The 24,233-nt window shown below is 37.2% G+C and overlaps 1 protein-coding gene across 5 annotated transcripts in view; it reads left to right on the top strand.

The window, feature by feature from the left end:
• Positions 1 to 306: 306 nt before the first annotated feature.
• PIK3R4 (phosphoinositide-3-kinase regulatory subunit 4) overlaps positions 307 to 24,233 on the top strand; it is a 74,206-nt gene continuing 50,279 nt past the window's right edge. For 2 of the 5 annotated variants that reach the window (XR_002176224.3, XM_033855293.2), the window contains exons 1-7: positions 336 to 833; positions 1,552 to 2,322; positions 9,721 to 9,854; positions 10,989 to 11,571; positions 15,897 to 16,031; positions 17,618 to 17,839; positions 22,746 to 22,919. Coding sequence is in view for 4 of the 5 variants with exons in the window: in XM_033855293.2 (XP_033711184.1) it covers positions 1,590 to 2,322; positions 9,721 to 9,854; positions 10,989 to 11,571; positions 15,897 to 16,031; positions 17,618 to 17,839; positions 22,746 to 22,919 (1,981 nt within the window). In the remaining variant the exon portion in view is untranslated. Of the gene's footprint in view, positions 834 to 1,551; positions 2,323 to 9,720; positions 9,855 to 10,988; positions 11,572 to 15,896; positions 16,032 to 17,617; positions 17,840 to 22,745; positions 22,920 to 24,233 lie in introns of all 5 variants that reach the window. The other 3 variants (XM_019934395.3, XM_019934398.3, XM_019934397.2) reach the window with 3 other exon arrangements.

The raw sequence follows: 24,233 nt of genomic DNA, 5'->3' as shown, positions 1-24,233 counted from the left end.
AATATGTAAATAATATCTCTATAAATCTCTTAAAAAATTCAACTTGGGATATATTAACTTTCCTAAGCCTGTGAATCCTCTTAAAGGACTCTGCTCTGGTGTACTTGGGTGAAGGGCATCTGAACAGGTCCTGGGAGATGTCAGAAAGCTTCAGAGTTTAGGGATTGGGTAGAAGACCTGGATGGGGAACAGACTGCTGTCAGGGAATCTCGTTTTCTTCGCCCAGGCTCAGGGCGCTCGGCCACGCCCCTCCCTCGTTTCCTAGCAACCAGCTCCGGACCCGCGCTCCTCCTCAGGCCGTCACTTCCGCTCCGCGACAGGAAGTAGGGTCAGAGCCGGCAGCTTTCCCGGGAGTTCAGCGTTCGCAACGTCTGCAGCCGCTGGAATAGCGGAGTTTCCCTGTACCTCGCTGTCTGCCTGTCTCCCGGGTTCCACCTCCCGCGGGTGAGGAGGTCCTCAAGGAGTTAGAGGGTCTCGACGGTCCAGGCCCGCGCGAGAGGAAGGCGAGGCCCGGGAACGCGTGGCAGGCGGGGCGGAGGAGGGGGCTGGCGGGGCGACTCCCTGGGGTCTGGGATCACCTCAGCGTGACTCGGTGTCTGCCGCGGCCCCGAGAGCTTCCCGCCTCTCCCCCGCGGACCGCCGGGGTCCGGGAGACTGGGACTCCTCTGCGAACCTCCTGCAGGATTCCCTTCTCCCTTCTTTAAAGGAGGACCCCTCGTAGAGAAGACTCGCCGGACTGCTGACTCCCTTCCCCGCCCAGACCCTGAAGTGACCTGCCATGACCTCCGTGTGAGCGAGCGATCGGCTTGTGACACTTCGCAGAGTCCCCCAGGGTAAATGTTTGCACGTGTGCACGGCCGTGTGTACATGTGTGTTTTCATTTCCTGCAAAATCTGAGCTAGGAGGACCCTGGGCTGTGTTTGGCAAGTCGGTATTTTGGTTTACTTTTCTTTAGCATCTCTACCAGGGGTTCTTCCTTGTTATGGCAAACCAAACGACTCTGTGCCTTCTGTTAGCTGAGTGGGAAGGCACACTGGAATTAGGCTGGGCGGGCTCAGGATATGCTGATTGTTTGGATTTTTTTAGCCCGACCTGTTTGTATCAGGCGATTCTTAGTTAGATTTAAGTTTTTTATGTGTTTGGGTTTTCTATTCAAGACTAAAGGTTCTTCTTGGACAAAGACTGTGTCATATAGTACTTTTGTAACTCTTATAGCCCCAGCATAATACTGAACACATTAGTAAAGGCTCATTAAGTTTTAAATTTAAATATCATAAAATACACATTCTAACATTTTCAACTTAATAGAGATGGGGCCTATTTACATATAAGTCAGCTCCTGGAAAGGACAATGTAAAATAACAAGATCTTTTAAGATAAATATGTCTGAAATTTAGAAGCTGCCCAGAAGGCTAAGTACAGTGCTCTCGGTGGAAGAGAAATATGGTATATCTATCTTATAGGAAGAGGCCACACAAATAATGGTGTTTCATTGCTTGTTTCTTTTCTTTTTCTCTTTCCTTCCTTTTTTTTTTTTTTTTTTTTAAATAGGTGTTGTATCCTAACTTACTGAGGTGCTTGCTGCCATTATGGGAAACCAGCTCGCCGGCATTGCTCCCTCCCAGATCCTTTCTGTGGAGAGTTATTTCTCAGACATCCATGACTTTGAATATGATAAGAGTCTGGGGAGTACTCGGTTCTTTAAAGTTGCTCGAGCGAAACACCGAGAAGGCCTGGTGGTTGTGAAGGTCTTTGCAATTCAGGATCCCACGTTGCCTCTAACCAGCTACAAACAAGAGCTTGAGGAACTGAAAATCAGGCTTCATTCTGCACAGAACTGCCTGCCATTCCAGAAAGCAGCAGAAAAAGCATCTGAGAAGGCAGCCATGCTCTTCAGGCAGTATGTGCGAGACAACCTCTATGATCGCATCAGCACCCGTCCGTTCTTAAATAACATTGAGAAGCGCTGGATCGCTTTCCAGATCCTCACAGCCGTGGATCAAGCACACAAATCTGGAGTCCGTCATGGGGACATCAAGACTGAGAATGTGATGGTCACCAGTTGGAATTGGGTCCTTCTAACTGATTTTGCCAGTTTTAAACCCACTTATCTTCCAGAGGACAACCCAGCAGATTTCAACTATTTTTTTGACACTTCACGGAGGAGAACTTGTTATATTGCTCCTGAACGTTTTGTTGATGGTGGATTGTTCGCCACTGAGTTAGAATATATGAGAGATCCTTCAACTCCACTTGTAGACTTAAATAGCAATCAGAGAACAAGAGGAGAGTTGAAGCGAGCAATGGATATCTTTTCAGCAGGTATGTGAGTTGGTCAAATTTGCTAGGGTGGGAGTGTGCATTTATTTTAACTCTTGAACATAGAAAATTAATTTTTTTGGTAAATCCTCCTGCACTTTTCAGATAGTTGCAGTATTCTTTCACTGAACGTGTTTCAGTACCTAGAAAATCCAAAGAGTGGTCTACTCATTCAGATGTTTAAGGAATATTTGAATTCTCTCTTCTGTATATGTCAGGCACTGTCTTAAGTGCTAGAGACGTAGATGGGTAATTACGTTTCTCTTTTCAGGGTGCTTACACTTTAATGGGGAGATAGATATGATATTGAAAAAAGACATTTCAGTGCACTGTGGTTTGCTGTGGTGGTGATAAGCTTAGGCTGCTGTTACAGGAACGTATGGATACTTAAATGAATCTCTGTGGTGGTGATGGGTAGAGTGGCAGGATCAGGAAAGACATCTCTATTGGAAGGAAGGTATTTAAACTGAGACCTGAAAGGTGATTGGGAGCTAGCTATGGGAAGGGTAGTTTGTTTCAGGCAGAGGGTGTTGCTTATATGAAGACTTGAAGACCAGAGCATGATGCATTGATTTATTAGGGGACTTTAAGTACTTTAGTACATCTGGAACGTAGGGTGTGAGGTAAGCAAGGCCCAGATCAGAAGGGGTCTGGTATGCCCATGCTAGTCTATAGGGACATTATCAGATATGTGTTTTAGACAAAACACTGACTGTAGCAGGAGATAGGAAAACCAGTTAGTGGTCAGCTGCCACAATTCAGGTAAGACATGATGCTGACTGGTTTCAAGTTGTGACAGTTGGAGAAGGAGTGGAGAAAAGTAATGCTTAAGAGATAATTAGTGGGTAGAATTGTTAGGATTTGATTGGAGGATCAAGAACACTCCTGTTCCCCCGGCTTGGGAAACCAGGGGGATGGTGATACCAGTCACTGAGCTAGGAGACACACGAGGAGGAACAGATAGGGGGTGGGAAGATGCTGAGGTCTGTATTAGATGTTGAGTTGAAGGTGTCAGGGGATATGCAGGGGAAGATGTGTGACAGGCAGTTGTTACAAAGGTTTGGTACATGGAGATGTGGGGTGGAGATGGAGATTTGGTAGTTATCAGGAAATAGGTAGTAGTTACTGTAGCCAAGGGAATGCGTTTCTAGTTGGGGAGTTTGTGGAGAAACTGGTGTGTTAGTTTCTGCTTTCCACCCTCCCTATCCCACCCCTCTAGGTGGTCACAAACCACCTAGCTGATCTCCCTGTGCTATGCGGCTGCTTCCCACTAGCTATCTATTTTACGTTTGGTAGTGTATATATGTCCAGAAGTGATTCTTAAGTGTTTTTGGCTCCCCTTAAAGACTTTGATGAAACCAGGGACCTCCTTCTTTGGAAAAAAGTACCATACATTCATATACATTACATACACAGACCACATGAAGCTTGGTCATGGATTGTAGGCTATCTATGAACTTCTGGAGGAGAAGTGGGCTGAGGATGGTATCCTGAGGAGTACCATATGAATTCTAGCATCACTGCCATTTTTTGTAAATTTTGCAAAGGTTGGCTTTAATCTTTTTCTCACCTGTAGGTTTCCTACAAAGAAAACATAAATTGAGTTGTATTTTAGATTATTTAGGAAAAGTGATATAATTAATGAAGAAATGTATTTCATCTAGGGGAACAAATGAGCTTTGTTACACAGGATTGTACCTCTCTCTGTTGGTCTGTTTAGCTCACTAGTCTATGTCCCAAGGTAATACTGAGGGAGGGTATTTTTGATGAGGTGGGGTAGCTTCCACACTGTAAATATAACAAGATTAGAAATGTAATCCATCAGTCCCAACCTGATCAGTGAATTTATCTAAATTTTTCTTGAACTATTTTTACCCTTTAAACTTACTGTTATGTAAATAGGACTCCTCCAGCTTAGAAATGTGATCACTTTCTAGCTTCAGCGGATCATTTGTAGCTTTTTTTAAAAGTAAAATTGAGGTATAATTGACATATAACATTAGTTTCAGGTGTACAACATAATGATTTGATATTTGTATGTGTTGGGAAATGATCACTACAAGTGTAGTTAACATCTGTCACCATACGTAGTTACAAATTTTTTTTTTTCTTGTGGGTGAGAACTTTTGAAATCTACCCTCTTAGCAACTATAGTCACCTTGCTCTGCATTCCATCTCCATGACTTATTTATTTTATAACTGGAAGTTTGTTATAGTTTTAAAATTTCAGGGATTGATGAAGAGTTTATATTTATCCTTTCTGTGTGCATTATAGTCATTATAGTTTTGTGAAGTTCAACAGAATTCTTACTTAACATTTGTTTCTCCAGACTAAAGAGCTCTACATTGTTTTGGCTGAAGATTTCATTTCTTTCATTTCTTTGAAAGAGGTGGATGGGATCTCTTCACCTCCCACTGCTCCTAAGATTTGATTTAGGCTCTTTGGGTTTGAATGTTAGGCTCTCTGGGTTTGAATGTTACTTTTCCCCATCCTAAGGCCTATCCATGGTTCCTGGCTGCTAGTTTGGGAGAAGTGTATATATTCCCTGTCTCTGGTCATATATATGGGCAGAGCCTTGTTTGCTGGAGATCTTTCATTCATTCACTTGACAAGTATTTGAGTGCCTATTATGTGTAAGGCACTGTTGTGTAGGTGTTGGGAACGCACCTGTGAACAATACTGATAGAGTTTCTGCACTCATGGAGCTTGCATTCTAAGTGTGGGCAGGGAGAGAGAATAAAAAGGTCAATAAGTTAGAAAGTTAATTTTGATTAGTGATAAGTGCTGTGATGAAGTGCTGTGATTTCTAAGTGGATGACAAGGGCTGGTAGATAAAATGAAGGCCTCCCCTGAGGGTGACATTGATATGAGATCTGAATGATAAAGAAGGACTCAGTGATGATAAAGGCAACTTGAACAAATTGTTCTATAGAGAAATACCAACCCATAACACCTCTTCCAGAATACCATTTTAAAAGTTGCAAGAAAGGGGACTTCCCCGGCGGTCCAGTGGTTAAGACTCTGAGCTTCCACTGCAGGGAGCATGGGTTCCATCCCTGGTCAGGGAAATAAGATCCCGTGTGGTGCGTGATGCATCCAAAAAATTAAAAAAAAAAAAAAAGTTGCAAGAAAAAAAATCCTGTATTTACCTCTGTATTAGTTTACTAGGGATGACATGACAAAATACTCTGGGCTGGGTAGCTTAAACAAAAATTTATTTTCCCTCAGTTCTGGAAAGTTCCCTCAGAGCCTGGAAGTCCAAGATCAAGGTGCCAGCAGGGTTGATTTCTCTTGAGCCCTCACTCTTTGAGTTCCAGGTGGCCACTTTTCCCCTGGTATAAGGACACCAGTCATAATGGATTAGGGCCCCACCTTTATGACCTCATTTAACCTTAATTACCTCTTTAAAGGCTCTGTCTCCAAATAGTCACATTCTAAGGTGTTAGGGCTTCAACATAGGAATTTAGGGGGGTGGTGAGGGATGTAGTTCAGTCTGTAAACAATCTCCATTTAGTTGTAAATAAATGTTCTTTATTTTTACAGTATTTGGAAATAATTTCAAACTTAAAAACTTGCAAAAATAAAAATAGTACGTAGATCCTACATAAATCCTTTACCCAAATTCACCTGTTGTTAACGTCTTGTTCCAATTGCTTTATCACTTATACCTTTTCTCTGCACTCTGTACCCCACACTCCCCACCCTTCCTCCCCACCCCTCCATGGCCCTTTGCCCCAAATACTTTAGTATTTCCTAAGACCCCAGTATTCTCTTACATAAAGCTTATGTAACTGTATGTTGCAGTTACCAACTGCAGTGAATTTAACATTGATAGAATTATTTACACTTTTTATTCTAATTTTGTATTTGACCCAGTAACGTCCTTTATAGCATTTTTCCTCCTCCAGGACACGACCCAGTCTAGGGTCAGGTATTGCATTTAGTTGTCATGTCTCTTTAGCTTCCTTTAATCTGGAACATTTTCACAGTCTTTCTTTGTCATTATGACATTGACATTTTTTGAAGAATACCTCTCCCCTTAAAATTTTTAAAAATTATTTTTATACTCTTTATTTAAAATAATAGACTCATAGTAAGTTGCAAAAATAATGAAGAACCCTTCACACAGCTACCCCCAGTGACATCTTATATGACTGTAGTACCATATCAGAATCAGGAGTTGACATTGGTGCATTACTGTTAACTAGACTTACACCTTATTTAGTTTTCACCAGCTTTTACCTGCACTGTGTGTACGCGCTCGGCCTCACCTCTTTCTTTTTCAATAGAATGGTCCTCATTTTGTATGTATCCTGTTTCCTTGTGATTAGATTCAGGTTATTCATTCTAAGTAGGAATACTGTGTAGGTGATGATGTCTTCACAGTATCGTATCTGGAGGCAAATGGTGTCTGTTGGTGATGTTAATTTTGATCACATGGTCAAGTTCTTGCCCAATTTCTCCCCTGTAGTTACTTTTTGTTTTCTTAATCCCTTGCAACTAATAAGCAACCTGTGGGAAGAAACTTTAAGACCATGCAAATATCCTGCCAGTCATCACAGTTTCCTCTTTGATTTGGTGTCTGTTGATCATTCTTGCCTGATCCAGTCTTTACTATGATGGTTGCAAAATGATGATCTTCCAACTCCAGCACTACCTCCACATTTACCAGTAGGCCCTCAGCATTCTTGTGTGCTCAAGTGTCCTGTCTTTCCCCTCATTTATTTATTATTATTGGTATGGACTCTTTAATTCCTGTGTGCAGTTTGCTAATATTTTTTGGAGGATTTTTATCTATATTCATCAGGGATTGGTCTGTAGTTTGCTTTATTTGTGATGACTTTGTCTGGTTTGCTACTAGGGTAATACTGGCCTCATAGAATGACTTGGGAAGTGTTCCTCCTCTTCTGTTTTTGGAATTTGCCAAGGATTGGTGTTAATTATTTTAATGTTTGACAGAATTCACCTGTTAAGCCATGTTGGCTTAGGTTTTTCTTTGTGCAAAGTTTTTCATTACTAATTCAGTCTCTTTAAAAGGCCTATTCAGATTTTCTTTCTTTTTAAGTCACCTTTGGTAATCTTTATCTTTCTAGGAATCTTTCCATTTCATATAGTTTATCTGTTTTTTGGCATGCATTTGTTTAAAGTATTCCCTTATAATTCTTTTCATTTCTGTGAGGTTGGTAGTAATGTCCCCTTTTTCGTACCTGATTTTTATAGTTTGAGTCATCTCTCTTCTTAGAAAAGCTTGTCAATTCTGTTGAGCTTTTCAAAGCACCAACTTTTGGTTTTGTTGATGTTCTCTATTGTATTTTATTCTCTATTTCATAAATTTTCACCCCAATATCTATTGTTCCTTTCTTTTTGCTTTGGTTTTAGTTTGCTTCTTAAGGTTATTGTTGGTTTTTTTTTTAAATTAATTTATTTTATGTATTTATTTTTGGCTGCGTTGGGTCTTTGTTGCTGCGCACGGGCTTTCTCTAATTGCGGCGACCAGGGGCTACTCTTTGTTGTGGTGCGCGGGCTTCTCATTGTGGTGGCTTCTCTTGTTTTGGAGCACGGGCTCTAGGCGTGTGGGCTTCAGTAGTTGCAGCACACGGGCTCTAGTTGTGGCTTGCGGGCTCTAGAGCACAGGCTCAGTAGTTGTGGCGCACAGGCTTAGTTGCTCCGTGGCATGTGGGATCTTCCCAGGCCAGGGTTCGAACCCGTGTCCCCTGCATTGGCAGGCAGATTCTCAACCACTGCGCCACCAGGGAAACCCTAAGTTATTGTTTTGAGCTCTTATAAAATAGGTGTTTATAGTTATACATTTTCTCTAAATGCTGCTTTAGTTGCATCCCATACATTTTTGTATGTTGCTTTTGTTTTCATTCATCTCAAAGTATTTTCTAATTTTCCTTTGATCATTGGTTATTTGAGTGTGTTGTTTAATTTCTACATATTTGTTAATTTTTCAGATTTTCTTCTGTTACTGATTTTTTTCATTCCATTGTGGTTTGAAGGATGTAATTTGTATGATTTCAGTCCTTTTAAATTCATTGAAGCTTGTTTTATGGTCTAGCATATGATTTCATCTGGAGAGTGTTCCACATGTACTTGAGAAGAGTTTTGTATTCTGTTGTTAGATGGTGTGTTCCTTTGATGTCTGTTAGATCTGGTTTATAATATTGTTCAGTTCTTCTATTTCCTTCTTGCTTAAGGTGTTCTTAATAGCTATTTTAGTTTTTTATTCTAAAACTTGACACTGTATGGATAGAAATTAAGAAATTTATTGAGTGTTTATTATGTATCAGGAGCTGTCTTAGTTGCTGGAGTTTTTTCAGTGAACAAAATAGACAAAAATCCTTTATGGAGTCTGCATTCTAGTGGGTATATGGACAATAAAGAAATAAATACATACAATATATAATGTGGCATATGGTGATGTGGGGAAAAACAGCAGGGAAAGGGGAAGGGGAATGTGTTAGATAACGAGTGTGGGGTAGTTGTAGTGGGGGGACTTGGAATTTTAAACTGGGCAGTCAAGAAATGCCTTACTGCTAAGATGACATTTGATTCAAGGTCTAAAGGAAGTTTAGGTGTAAGGCATGAGGGTGCTTGGGGGTATAGTATTCCAGGCAGAGGGACCAACACATGCAAAGGCTGTGACTAAGGTTGTTTAAGGATCTCCTTAAGATTTTTAAAATGCATGTCATATACTGATCAGTGAAACTGCTTTGTCTTTTTGGGAATGTAGTTGCTTTATTTATTCCTTGTTTGAAGATTATGTAAGTGCAAAATGAAAGGTATCTCTCTTTCCTTCTCTAATCTTACAGCCACACTTCTTAGCACTTCTCATTTTATAAGTGTGTCTGTTCACTGGTTTACTTTATTTCTTTCTTCCTAGAATTAAAGCTTCATGAGGGCAGAGTTTTTATCTGTTTTGTGCACTGAGTCTAGTGTGTGGTAAACACCTGATAACTTTTTGTTTAATGATGAATAAATGAGTTGTCAGATGTTACTTCTCAGTAGTTTCTTATAAACTTAATATTTATAAAGTATTTAAAAGAATACTTTCTTATGGCTTTTAATCTATCTTTGTATCTCTTAATGTATGTGTGTATATAACATGTGTAATATTTTTCATTTATAAAACCAGGAAGTAATTTTATTTGATTTAATTTTTTTTAAGAAGGAGAAAAATTAAATAGGCCTTTTTTGACTTCATACTTTTAGAAACTGATGATTAAGCAATAGACATTTTTCCTGTCTTGCTGGATTGTAGTTGTATGTTGCATTAAACATTTTAATTCGGTTTACTTTGAGTTTTGCATCTTGAGTTTTATGAATTCTCTGAATTCTTGATCTGTGTTAATATCTTGCATTTCATTTTTAATGGAATTATATCTGCTATTTTCCAGGTTGCGTGATAGCTGAGCTTTTTACAGAAGGTGTGCCACTGTTTGATCTCTCTCAACTTTTGGCTTACAGAAATGGACAGTTTTTCCCTGAACAGGTGCTGAATAAAATTGAAGATTGCAGTATCAGAGAATTGGTAACTATGCTACAAATATTTCTCACTTTTGCATTAGTCAGTTCTCTGGAATGTTCTGAATTTGGGACAAGCAGTAAAACCCCATGGACTCATATACCAGCCTATTGTTTTTACTTTGTTAGGCAGAAGTGTACAATTTTTTCCCCCTTCTTAGGCACAGAGCTCATTTGACTTTATATTACACACACACACACGCACGCACGCACGCACGCACGCATCTTTCCATTATAATATTTAGCTCTGCTTTGGACAGATTTGGAAGGAAGTAAGGAGGTGCTTGGGAGTTAGAGATTGTCCAGGGTAGAGCTTGCTAGTAAGAAATGAAGAGGATAAATATCTAAAATGAGGAGACAGGAAACAGCAACTTGAATGTAATACAGCAGTATAGGGGCATTTCATATAAAAGCAACTAGCTTTGTGTACCTCCCTTGACCTTGAGGGCAGGTCTGGAAGGGGAGCTGTAGAATCACACATTAGTTTAGCAGAACAGATGTGAGGAATTCTTTGGGAGGTCACGTAAGCCGTATATCCACAGTACTGTTTGAGGGGATCTTTTCTAAGTCAATCAGTACAGTAAGTGATGCATATGATGATGACTCTGAGCCACGGAAAGGTTATGTATATTTAAAATATTCTTTAGTAAGGTAGGGAAACATGCATTTTGATTTCTATTACGAATGGCAAATATTAAGAAATAAGATGCTCCAGAGGAAGCCAATTTAGTTCACGTTCAGTGAACAGTACACTGGATTAGGAGTTGGCATACCTGGCTGTTCTAGGTGTGGCACTCATTATCATGTTGTGTTGGCTAATTAACTTTATGAATTTGGGCCTCCTTTTCTTAACTGTGAAAGGAGTGAATCTGACTAATTTTTAAGGCTAATCCTCTTTATGTGTCTGGCCCATCTGGAGTATGTTAATACATGATTCCTTGTTGCTTCATAGGATGATAGTAGATTCATATATTACTCAGTAGTCAGGTTCTGAAAGTAGTTTGAAAGATAAAGATTAGAAAGAGTCAGAATTACCTCAAATATCCCTTAAATCATATGTTAAGTTGCAGTTGTAGCTTTCATTTGATTTAATTTTCTGTTCTCAAATCTATTTTTTATTCCCTTTCTTGCCTTGGTATAGGTAACTCAGATGATTCACCGGGAACCAGATAAACGTTTAGAGGCAGAAGATTACTTAAAGCAGCAGCGTGGCAATGCCTTTCCTGAAATATTTTACACTTTCCTTCAGCCCTACATGGCCCAGTTTGCCAAGGAAACATTTCTTTCTGCAGATGAGCGTATTCTGGTTATAAGGAAGGATTTGGGCAACATTATCCACAATCTCTGTGGACATGATCTGCCAGAGAAAGCAGAAGGAGAGCCTAAGGAAAATGGGCTGGTTATCTTGGTGTCAGTTATAACGTCCTGCCTACAGACCCTTAAATATTGTGATTCCAAGCTTGCTGCTCTGGAACTTATTCTTCATTTGGCCCCAAGACTAAGTGTAGAAATTCTTTTGGATCGTATTACTCCATATCTTTTGCATTTCAGCAGTGACTCTGTTCCTAGAGTGAGGGCTGAAGCCTTGAGGACGTTGACCAAAGTTCTTGCTCTTGTCAAAGAGGTTCCTCGCAATGATGTTAACATCTACCCGGAATATATTCTGCCAGGCATAGCCCACTTAGCCCAGGATGATGCTACTATTGTTAGACTAGCCTATGCTGGTAAGAGCTTATTGTCGAAGTAATAACCACTCATATTTTTGAAGTTAGTGACTATAATACCTCTTGTTTCTCTGACATCTTTGGGAATTCCAAGAGTGAACTTTGGTCCTTGAACTATTTGTGTACATTTTAATAATATTTATAGCCGATCTGTTCCTGGAACTCAAGCTTTGTGTGTATCCTTATTTTTGAGGTTATCAGAATTATTAAGTGAAAAATATATAATACCAGAATCTTATGATTTTACTGGGAGTATTATTATTATTATTATTTTTAGTCCAAAGCTTGGGAAGCAGAGCAGCAGTTTTTTTTGTTTTTTGTTTTTTTTTTAAATTTTATTTATTTATTTATGACTGTGTTGGGTCTTTGTTTCTGTGTGAGGGCTTTCTCCAGTTGCGGCAAGTGGGGGCCACTCTTCATCGCGGTGCACGGGCCTCTCACTATCGTGGCCTCTCTTGTTGCGGAGCACAGGCTCCAGACGCGCAGTCTCAGTAGTTGTGGCTCATGGGGCCTAGTTGCTCCATGGCATGTGGTATCTTCCCAGACCAGGGCTCGAACCCGTGTCCCCTGCAGTGGCAGGCAGATTCTCAACGACTGTGCCACCAGGGAAGCCCTGGGAGTATTATATTTAATTTGGAGTAAGACTAATGTTCACAAGTATGTGCTTCAGGTCTAGTGTCTTTAGGCCTTTATAAAGTTTCTCTGAACAAATACGTTTGTTTGAATATCAGTATTAGGATATAACAGTCTATTGCTGTTGAAAAAGATTAATTTTGCTGGGTAATTTGGTGTTGAAAGGACCTAGCCCGTTTGTTAAGTTACTGAATTTTAAGGTCCTTTCAGTTACTATGATGCTTAAGAAGTGTGGCTTCTTTGTGATGAGGTGAGTGTGTTATATAACAAACTTACCTGTTTTATTTGTAATTCTCATAAAATAAGTGATACAGATTCGTATTTTTAGCTCCCCAAATTAATTTCGAATGCTTATTTCTGCATGGAAAATGTCATTGAAACATTTACATAATTTCATCATTTATTTTTAAAATGTAATCTGATGGAAATCAGGAATTCTGAAGTCTTTGTAAGTAGTACATAACGTGTGGTGATGATATTGTCTCTTTCTTTGAAAGATACTTGCTTATTAGTTCATTATTTTATGATTTACTTGTCATTATTTTAACAGAATGTGAAAAGTGGTCTTTGGACTCTGTCTTTATGGCTAGGCACATCCACAAAGTGATTGGTGGTTGTTGGCTTTTTAAAAAATACGTATTTTTAAAAATATTTATCCATTTGCCTCTTTATTTATGGTTTCTGATTTCCATAGCTTTATAGGTGTAAATTTTAGGCTTAGAAAATTCAGGATTTCTTTAAGACATATCCAAGTTTATCATTTGGAACAAAGCATGTTTACAATTCACTTGATAAATAGAAATACAGTTGACCCTTGAACAACGTGGACGTTAAGGATGCTGACCCCCCACACAGTTGAAAATCCCCATATAATTTATAGTTAGCCCTCTATCCATGGTTCCACATCTGTGGATTCAACCAACCATGGATTGTGTTATACTGTAGTATGTACTCTTGAAAAAAAATTCGAGTGTTGTTCAAGGATCAACTGTAATTGAACTGGATAAAATTAAATGAAAGAAAAGCTTATGATTTTTAAAAAACAAGCTGTATGTTTAGACTATTATGACCTACTTTTGTCCCAGTGTATCTTGGTCTTTTCTCAATTGTGGTAAGTAGGTAAGGTTCTGATGTGTAGGTACCATATTAACATACTTATATTCAATTTCTAGCAGTCACAGCATAAAAACAATAGCTACTGTTTATTGAAAAATCTGCTTTGTACATACTGCTCAGGGTTGCAAGGGTTAGTTGCAAAAGATATAGAGATTCTAAAATAGGTTCTAGATTCTAAGATTTTAAGATCTGTGTATCTCTTGAAACTGACACTTGGAACAACCTTGAGCAGTAGATGTTATAGTGCCTTTGTTTCCCAGCTGAGGAATTGGGGATGGGAGAGGCTTAGGGACACGACCAAAGTGTATCTGGACTAGTTCTTTCTCAGTTCTCAGAGCTGCTGGTCTAGACCTTGATTTTGAAGCAACCTGCTTTTATTTTACCCAAGTGTGCTGGGTCTTAGTGGTAAAAGTCCATGGTAACCCAGGGTCAGTGCCAGGACCTTGCAGTGCCCCATGCCACCCAGCCGTGGTGAACCAATGGCTTAGTGCATGATAAAGCTGCCTTTTTAGATAGAATCTAAAGTCTCTTTGAACTTGTATGGTTAAGTGTAATTAAACCACACATGTCAGTAATTATAAAAGTTTAAAAATCAATTAAAAATTTCTTTTATAGCATTGTTTTTAAACTCAGAGATGGTGGTCTAGATTTGTTTCTTGTGTAAAGTGAACTGACAAGTGTGTTGTAGTTTATGAACTTAAATGGGGAGATAAACATAGATCTGCTCAGACTTGAGAGGTGCCCCGGAAAGTAAGAGATTTTTCCTAATAAAGATATTTTCACTAAAGTGGGGATATTCATCTAGAACCATCAGGGGATGGTGTAGAATTCTCCCATCTTTAGGGTGAGCAGGCATTGCAGGGTATTAATAACTTGCTTATTTAGAGGTAAATTTTTGTTCTACTCAGAACAGTGTTGAACCTGGCAGCAGTGGGGCGTGGGACTCCAGGATGAAGGGAATCACTGTATTCAATAGACTCAAAAATGTCAGTTATTGTGGGATGCATCTCAATTTCGGAGATGTTAAAAAGTGAAGAAAAAGTGAGTCTTAGAATCAGTAAAATAAGGTAGTTTATGTTCAGTGCTACTCACTGCTGAGAAGGAAAAGAGTGCAGTCTTTGCGGGTATAGTCGTATATTAGGAAGCATGGAAGTGGGAGGAGAAGAAGGATAGAGGCACAGGAATAAATAAAAATGGAAGGAAGAGGAAAGTATAAGCAAAGAGCAGATATAACTAACAGCAAGTGTGATAGCAGAACTTAGAAGTAGATACTTTCACAGTGGTGAGGAGTATAAATAGTCTTAATAGATGATCAGAGAGAAAGGAGAAGATACAGATCACTGCAGGAGTGTGACAAACAGTCTGGCGCTTTGGTTCACTAAGAACCTCAGAGTATCACTTGTAAAGCAGTCCAATAAGGGTTGATGCACTTTGGTAATGGTTCTTTGAGGTGGATGTGACTCAGTTATGTATGAGGAAACTGAGACTCAGATTGGTTAAGCAGCCAGCTAGTAAGTGCCAAGGTCAAGGTTTAAAAAAAAAAAAAATTAATTTTTGGCTGCGTTGGGTCTTTGTTGCTGCGCGTGGGCTTTCTCTAGTTGCGGCGAGTGGGGACTACTCTTCGTTGCGGTACACGGGCTTCTTATTGTGGTGGCTTCTCTTGTTGCGGAGCACGGCCTCTAGGCGCACGGGCTTCAGTAGTTGTGGCACGTGGGCTCAGTAGCTGTGGCTCGAGGGCTCTAGAGCAGGCTCAGTGGTTGTGGCACACGGGCTTAGTTGCTCCGCGGCATATGGGATCTTCCCAGACCAGGGCTTGAACCCGTGTCCCCTGCATTGGCAGGAGGATTCTTAACCACTGTGCCACCAGGGAAGCCCCCAGGGTCAAGGTTTGAGCCAGGGTCTGTGTGATTCCAAAGGCCAGCTTGATCTGTGATTTTAATGTGAAAATGTGTTTCTCTGTTAGCCTACTGCATATCTCTTACCTGATAAACTGTTTAAAAGGTAGGTCTTTGTGGAAGTATTCAGCTTTTTTTGCCTCAGATGTTTTGAGTGCTATATTTTGGGCTATTTGGTATTTTTTCCCAGTTTTATTGAGATATAATAGACATACATCACTGTATAATTTTAAGGTATAAGCATAGTGGTTTGACTTAAATATATTGTGCAATGATTACTGCAGTGAGTTTAGTTAGCGTCCATCATCTCATGTAGATATAATAAAAAGAAAAAAAAAAGAAAAAAAAAATTTTTTTCCTTGTGATGAGAACTCTTAGGATTTACTCCAATAACTTTCATATATACCATACAGCAACGTTAACTATAGTTATCATGTTGTACATTTCTGTATTTTTTAAAGAAGCTTATGATTTATTATTAAAACAGGTAGTTTGGGTATAGTTGTCGATTATGAGATTAGTTACTAAAAGTCTGATTAGGTTAAGTGCTAAATTGAAAAGTCCTGCTTTTCTTTAGTCTTAATGATTATTACTTATATGTATTAAGACTTAGGGAAGAAAAGTTATAAGTATTACACACATTTATGATTATAATTATTATGAATTTTCTTCCTTTTATAGAAAACATAGCTCTGCTGGCAGAAACAGCTTTGAGATTCCTGGAATTAGTACAGTTGAAAAATCTCAGTATGGAAAATGACCCAAATAGTGAAGAAATAGATGAAGTTACACATCCCAGTGGAAATTATGACACAGGTAGTATGATTTTCTGTTATTTAGAATGAATTGCTGATGTGAACTTGCAACAAACTCTCACTTACAATTTTAATGTAAAATGAAAGAATACCAGATTTATAGAGGGAAGGATTCTGCTGTCTGACTGTTCTCTTTCACTCTTATACATTGTTATCTAGCCAGAAAATGACCAACTTGTCACCACAGATTCTAAGCTCAGTAGTTTTTCAGCCAGAATTGGTTTGTGTCAAAAGCAAAGCTAGCTGAATTATATAATTCTTACAGAATAAAAGGAAAAAACATTGGAAACACCATAGCCAAAGAATCTAAACCTTTTCTCCTTATGTGAGTTTATTTTGAGTGTCCTCAGTCATAAACTGTGTTTCTTTCATACTACCTATGATTTATGTATCAGAACCCACACCTTTTACTGTAAAGGAGCAATGTGATGGTAAATTCTGTGAGGTCAGAGTCCCTGCCTCAAGTTTCTCTACATCCACACAGCTTTTAACAGGCTTTTAATGAATGTTTATTATGTTAAAGATTTAGAAGTCAAATAATGTACTTAGATCTATTTCAAGATGTTTCTAGTTCAGAAAAACTAGAGAAGTCTACTTTTCAGATTTTTATGCTATAGACAACTGTAGTGTCTCAGTTACTTGTTAGAATGGATCATTTTATGCAGCAAATATTATTTGGAGTTGAAGACACTGGAATAATTTTAAACTTATAGAAGGATGTATCACAAAGGAAATCCTCACTTTTTTTCACGGAATTACTTAGAAAATAATACTGTCCTACATCCTATAACCATGTAATTAGACCTTTTAAATAATGAAGCTAGGCATTAAAACTTTTGGGGAGTTAATCTGAAGTTTTTCTTAATGTGAACATAGAATTGTGCCTTTCAGACTGCCTTTTCCCTTGACAGTGGCTGCCCTCATTCATTTAGTTGGCAGATAATTGTTAAACATAAGCTTTGCATCAGGCAATTCGTGTGCGTGCTGTAAGCACTAGGGATATAGTGGTAAATAAGACAGAAAAGATCCCTGCTCTTGAGATTGTTTCAGTAAGGAAAAGACAAACAGCTAAGTAAATAAATAAATGAAAAGGGGAGGGTAGGTAGGTGATAAGGTCAGAGAAGAAGGCAGTGGCTAGATCATGTAAAGCCTTGTCAGAACTTGCAATGTATTTTCTGGCTTTCTAAAATATAATTAACCAACCTTTAAAAATGCTTTCTCAAAGGATTGCCCTGTACCATCAGATTATATCCTGAACCAGTCCAGTAATTTCAAGTCCTTGATTAAGTTGATCTTATTGGAGCAGTATGATCTCCCTCTGGTGCTTCCCCATAGGTTTTCTTTGAGCCTTATAAATTAACTAGTGAGATAGTAACCATGCCTGTGGCATCTGCTTATTAGGATGTTTTTCAATCTATATTTCATTTTCCCAACTATCCTTCAGAGCTTTGAGTAGTGGAAAAACTTAGTAATTATAGACTTTCTCTGGTGGCTTCTGTAATCATTCTCTTTTCTCCAAGGAGTGAGAAAGACTGGGTCTATATGTTTGGAGAAAAGAAAATTGATCATATTTTTCCTTTCTTTTAGAGCTCCAAGCCTTACATGAAATGGTCCAGCAGAAAGTTGTCACTTTGCTAAGTGACCCTGAAAATATCGTGAAACAAACCTTAATGGAAAATGGAATAACACGGCTGTGTGTATTCTTTGGACGTCAGAAAGCCAATGATGTTTTATTGTCCCACATGATCACTTTCCTGAATGATAAAAATGATTGGCATCTGCGTGGAGCTTTTTTTGATAGTATAGTTGGTATGTTTTTTGCTTGTTTTTAAATTTATCTTTAAGATTTGAATTATCTTCTCAAACAGATACTTTCATGCAGTCTGAAAGGTGACAGTACTACCAAATTTTATTAGTAATGAAATGAGTTCCTGGTATTTCTGTCTTCATGCTGCTTTTGGTTGATGGAAGTATCTTAGTTGATAAAGGGATTGGTTAATAAAACTGATATACCCTTATAAAGGGATACCATGTGGTCATTAAAAAGTATGTTTTAAAAGAAAATTTAATGACCTGGGAAAGTACCATGAAATATTATTAAAATGACTGAACCCAGTTGTGTAAAGGTAACAATAACAAGTCTGAATATACTAAGATGTGAACAGTGATTATTATCTCATGTTTGTCAAATTTTCTATAGTAAACATGCATCACTTTTACAATCGGAGAATAACAGAGTATAATTATGATTGAAAATCAATCTAATTAGAAAGAATTAAAGCTTATAGGCTTTGCTTTTTGTAAACTGAAAATTTGTGAAAAATTAATCAGCTTTTTTCCTACTTTTTCAAAATGTTGCAATTCTTAATTTTCAGATTTATCTAAAGAAGAGAGACATCTTGTATTTTATATGCATATGATTCCTCTTGCATTTAGATTCAAAATTAGAAAGAAATAGACTTTATTTTGGTAGATTGTCATGTTTGACACAATATTTAATATTTTTCTTTTTGGAGTAATAAGTGATCATTTTCCACCTGATTGTACTGACCTTTTCAGTTTTAGTTTGGGTCATTTATGAAATGTTATATGCTAAAGCCATATTATTAAAATTACCCACTAACCCTTTTTATATCATTTTACACATGATTATAAAGCTTGTCTATTAACTCAAAAGATTTAAAGACTGTTTTGCACACTGGAAAGCTTTGCAGGTATCCAAGCTTTCTTGTGTAGTAGCAGAAGGCTGTAATAGAGTTTAGATTTTGATTTCCAATAATCTGGGAAAGTAACTGCTAAAAGGTTTGCTGTTGGATGTTTTTCCTAAAAAATTAGAAAAGGAAAGAAACTCATATAGCAACAGTATTCCTATTTTTACGAATATTATTGTGTAATGTTTTGGAGAAAAGGTTATTTTCTACTTTTGAAAAGCCTTGAAATTGCTGTTCTTGCTTTGTTATAACTGGAGATTACTGTACCTCCTCTTTTCAGACATCTCTAGTTTGTTTTTAATTTTTACATTAGTTTATTGATTCATGTCAGCCCTCCATCTTGGACTCCATCTAACTCAGTTTCTAAATACAGTATGCTTCTCACACCTTTCTGTCTTTCATGCTCTCTTCTTTCAAATAATCTTATTTTTATTTCTTTTCTTGGGAAAAGGTGGTTCTTGGAACTTCATCTATTGGTTAATTCATGTGTATTTTGAAAAATGGCCTTTTTTTCTTTTTTTTTTTGCGGTATGCAGGCCTCTCACTGTTGTGGTCTCCCCCGTTGCGGAGCACAGGCTCCGGACACGCAGGCTTAGTGGCCATGGCTCACAGGCCCAGCCGCTCCGTGGCATGTGGGATCTTCCCAGACCGGGGTACAAAGCCGTGTCCCCTGCATCGGCAGGAGGACTCTCAACCACTGCACCACCAGGGAAGCCCGAAAAATGGCCTTTATGTTAGTTCTTTTTTCATTTTAAAATAATTTTCATTGATTTTTTGTTTGTTTATAAAAGTAACATGTACTTCCTGTAGAAAAATTGGAAAATTCTTGAAGAAGACAAATCCCCTCCAATCCTCTAGCCCACGTACAGCCTCTGTTAATGTTTTGTTTTTTTCTTCCTATGGGTCATCCTTGCCTTCTCCTTCCACCCATCGTCCCGTTCTGCCATCTGTGAGGCACTGTCGTGTGCTGGCTAAGAGCAGGCACTCTTGGCGACAGACTTCTGGGTTCAAGTTCTGGCTTTGTCACCTACTGGTTGTGGTTCTAGGGGAAATCATTTAATCTTTTGTGTGTCTTAGTTTCCCTATCTGTAAAATGGGAATAATAATATTACCTAACTCACTGGTTGTTGCGAAGATAAGATGAATTAACATATGTAATAGTGCCTGGCACATAAGTGCTATGTATGTATTATATTACTTCTTAGTCTTGTTATTTTTTAAACCTTTTTCTAGGAACATATGTATATTCTAAGCATTTTCTCATGTCATTAAAAATTCTTTGAAACCATAATTTAATAGAAATATTTCATTATACAGTTTTATCAAAATTTATTTAACTCTTCTTTTGAATATTTAAATTGTTTTAACTTTCGTCAACCATATATTATACACATAATTATTTACATAAATATTTGCCTGATTATTTTCTTAGGCTAGAAGTCTGAAATTTTAATTACTGAGTTAAATAATATGAACATGTTTTTAAAACTTGACACATTTTATAAGCTTTTCAAAAAGGTTATATCATTTACTACTCTGATCAGCATTGTTTGATAGTACTGCACAGCCTTCCAGTGTGGAATAGGCTTCAGTCAACCTTTGCCTGTTGGTAGCTTAAAGCAATGACTTGTTTTAGTGTATATTTATTTGCTTATCAGTGAAGGTGAAAAAAATTTCTCATGTTGATTACTCATTCATGTTTCTTACTCTTTGAATTTTTAGTTTATTATTTTGGCCCCTTTTTTGATGGTATTATGCTTTTCTTATTGATATTTTTCTGAGCCTTTTATATATACATTAAAAAAAAGAACTTTTTATCTTTTCTATGGCACTTTTCTCAAATAACTTGACTGTTATTTTTTATGTCTTTTAAAATAATTTTAGTGTTGTCTATTTGATCTTTTCCTTTGTGATTTTTTTTTTTTACTTTTGTGCTTAAATATTTTCCCATTTCAGAATTACGTTAATAATTTGTTGGGCGCATGTCTGTTTTGTTTTGCTTTGTTTTAATGCTTTATTTTTTCACATAAAAATATGAACTGTTTAATTGATCTTTATTTTGGGCTGTGGTATGAGGTGAAATCTAAATTTTTCTCAGAAATATAACCAATTTTCCTAACACTATTTACTAAACATTTCATTTATTTTCCATTGATTTGTGAAGCTTCTGTTACCGCCTGTTGCATGCATATATGTTTTAGGGTTACTTTTCTAAATATCCTATTCCATCGATTTTTTTTACTTCTGTACTCAATATTATACTCTTTTTATAGCTATATTATATTTTAATTATTATATATTTATAAGCCACTTTAGTATCTGGTAGAATAAGCTCCCAGATGTCAATCTTCTTTTCCAAAATATTTTGAGCTATTTTAGCTCATTATACATTTCAGTTTGTAAAGTTTTTAAATATAATCCACTGGAATTTTAGACAGCGTTTTTTCTTTTATTACAGAAAAAAAATTCTAAAATTATTTCTCAATACAGTAGAAATATGCTTTTGCAGATCACTCAAAATGTATGAAGTAAGTATGGAAGGCAATAGTTGCACTTTCCAGAGGCACCTACTCTGGTTTGTGGTTTTGGTTTGATATCTTCAGGTGATTATTGCCATGTCTCTAAATAGTATTTTCATATTACTCTTTTTAGGGTTATCAACTTTACACTTTATCTCTTGACTTTTTCGTATGCCACATGAAGATTTAACTCACTCATATCATACCCCAATCCCCCTTCGCCTCTGTTTTGAGATGTAGATCTTTAGTTTGTTGTTTTTATAACTTTAAATAATTCAACCTGTTTCTTATTGGTCTACTTCTGACTTGGACTACAAGAAATTTAGTGCCTCTCTTCCTCCCTTCCTCCCTTCCTTCTTTTCGTTTTTCTTCCATTCTAATTCTTTTGTTGGTTAATAATTCAACTAATTGTTAATTGACAGTTCAACAATTGCATTTTCATAGTTGATAATATTTACATTCTGTTATGTAATTGTAATAAAGTCTTTTGTGCTTGTATAGACTGATTCTGACAATTCAAAACAATTTACATGATTAAGAATGTGTAACTTTTATTGACTTTAGAGCCAAGTAGTGCACTATATTTATAACTGCTTCACCACAATTCTAATGCCATAACTCCTTTATCACTTGATGAGAATGTTTATAGAATCAAGGATTCTTTTTTCTATCGTCTGCAAACTACTAAATGCACATTTTAATTTATATCATTTTTACACTATGACTTTCTTGAACAACTTTTTTGTTTGTCATGGAGTTTCAGAGTTTTTTGTTTTCCTTTTAGAGAGAAAAGTAATATACCTTCCTCACTTTATATTATCTAGCTTCTTTCTTACCAGTTTTATCTATTGCTTGTAGTCTGTTCCATTTTTCTTCTTGATAACATTTTCAAAGTTTATTGACCTTTAGGTCTAATTTGGGCTGATTAATTTCTAGCTCTTTACTAGCTGTTATCCTTTTTTCCCCATTGAATTCCTGGGTTATATTTACCATTTTGTACATTCTACATTTTCTTTATTTTTCTGGAGTACATCCCTAAGTACTTTCTTAGAAATGTTTGCATGGGAGGTAAACACACATAGTCCTGGCATGTCTCAAAATGACTTATTTTTGTTTTCTTATTTTATTGACAGTTTGGGTATAAAATTTCTCCCATAACCTTGAAGGTCTTGCCCTGTTGTCTTCTAGCCTACATTGCTGCTGAAGATCATCTGATGCCAGTCTGATTCTACTTCCTTTTTAGGGAATCTGTATTTTTCTTTCTGTAAGCTCGTAGGATCTTTTTTTCCCTTGGTGCCGCAGAATTTCTTGCAGATTTGCATTGGTGTGGGTCTTTTTCATCTATTTTGCTGGGTAGGAAATGCAGCGTCCCTGCCTGGATTGTTGCTCGATATATTTGACTTTTGATTAATTTTATTGTTTTACTTAATGGCATTTGTACTTTCAGGTATAAAACAGTCATGTAATATTGCTTCTCTTTTTCAGGTGTTGCCGCCTATGTTGGCTGGCAAAGCTCCTCAATTCTCAAACCCCTGTTGCAACAAGGTCTTAGTGATGCTGAGGAATTTGTTATTGTGAAAGCTCTTAATGCCCTTACCTGTATGTGCCAGTTAGGGCTGCTGCAAAAACCCCATGTCTATGAATTTGCCAGTGATATTGGTAAGTTTTTGTTTCTCAAAATTAGGATGGGAAAATTAGGGAGTGGTAAGAGAAATAACAACTGATAGGGCATTGTAAAGTTTCTAGGCAATCTAGAGTGAGAATTTCAGCTTCATTGTCCCTGTTGTGTGTGTGTCTGTGTGTGCACACCCATGTGCATGCTTATGCCTGCATGCTTGTATGTATGTGAGCGACACGTAGGCACACACACAGGAGCACTGGCCCTCCAGCCCAGGTTGGGAAATACACCTTTGTTTCAATCTGTAGTTAAGTCTTGATGATCCTTGAAAAATGAAGATATTTTTTTCTTTTGAAACACAATGTGCATTAAGTATTTAACTGCTCTGAAGAGTCAGCTTATGTTTTTGGACACTTGACCATTAATCAAGTTGAAACTGGATGTGGAGGATTGTCTGTGACTTCTGTCATTGCACTGATCTCCAGTTAAGCATTCGTAGTATTGACATTACTACTGTTAGTAATTTTATTAAACAATGAAAGGAATTAATTCCTTGACCTTTATAACAGTTATCTAGGTCCATCAACTTAAAATTCAGAATAAGAGCAAACAGGTACATGTGACACATTGTAAAATTAAAAATATTAGAAGCTCTTAGTCTTCTTAACACTTCATTTTAAGAAAGTAACCAATGTATTGATAAGATTGCAAGTTGGCTTTGTACTGAGAAGACATGAAATCTTAGGAAATTGCATTTTTAGATAAAATACTTTATTGCTGCTGAATGCTTTGCCAAGAAAATTTATAGAAAGCCAGAATTAGTTAGATTTGGTTAATAGGTTTTTCTTGAGGCAATCCTCAGAGAAAAAAGACAAAGGAGTTTTTATTTTGATAGTTGAAATTAGATGGTTAGATAGTAGAGAGGTATAAAATGTCTGGAAGTTTTTAGGCATGAATGTAGCTTTTTAAAAGAAAAATTTTGTGGAAATCTGAGTATATGTAGGTTTCTTATTTTGTACTCTTAATATTTATAATCATTCTTTTAGTTTGTAACACTAATTTGGTTTGAATTTTTTGATGATTATGTTAAAAAAATGACAAATTTAATAGAAAAGTTTTGAGTATTGGCAACATAATCATGATAAAAATCTCTATTACACAGAAATGATTTTGATTTTTTGTCTAAGCTGCAGAGTGCTAAACCTTGAGGGAGTCATCTCTGTTTTCTTCTTAATTTTTAAAAGAGCTAATAGCTTGGGAAACAAAAATTATTAATATAATGAAAGATGTTAGAATGTTTTTTGAATTTCTTATCCTGTGTAGTGTAAGGCAGACGTAGAAAGCACCCCTTTTCA

The sequence above is a fragment of the Tursiops truncatus genome, chromosome 4 (assembly GCF_011762595.2).
Source record: "Tursiops truncatus isolate mTurTru1 chromosome 4, mTurTru1.mat.Y, whole genome shotgun sequence".
Classification (NCBI taxonomy): Eukaryota; Metazoa; Chordata; class Mammalia; order Artiodactyla; family Delphinidae; genus Tursiops; species Tursiops truncatus.
This window is presented reverse-complemented; position numbering and strand designations above follow the sequence as displayed.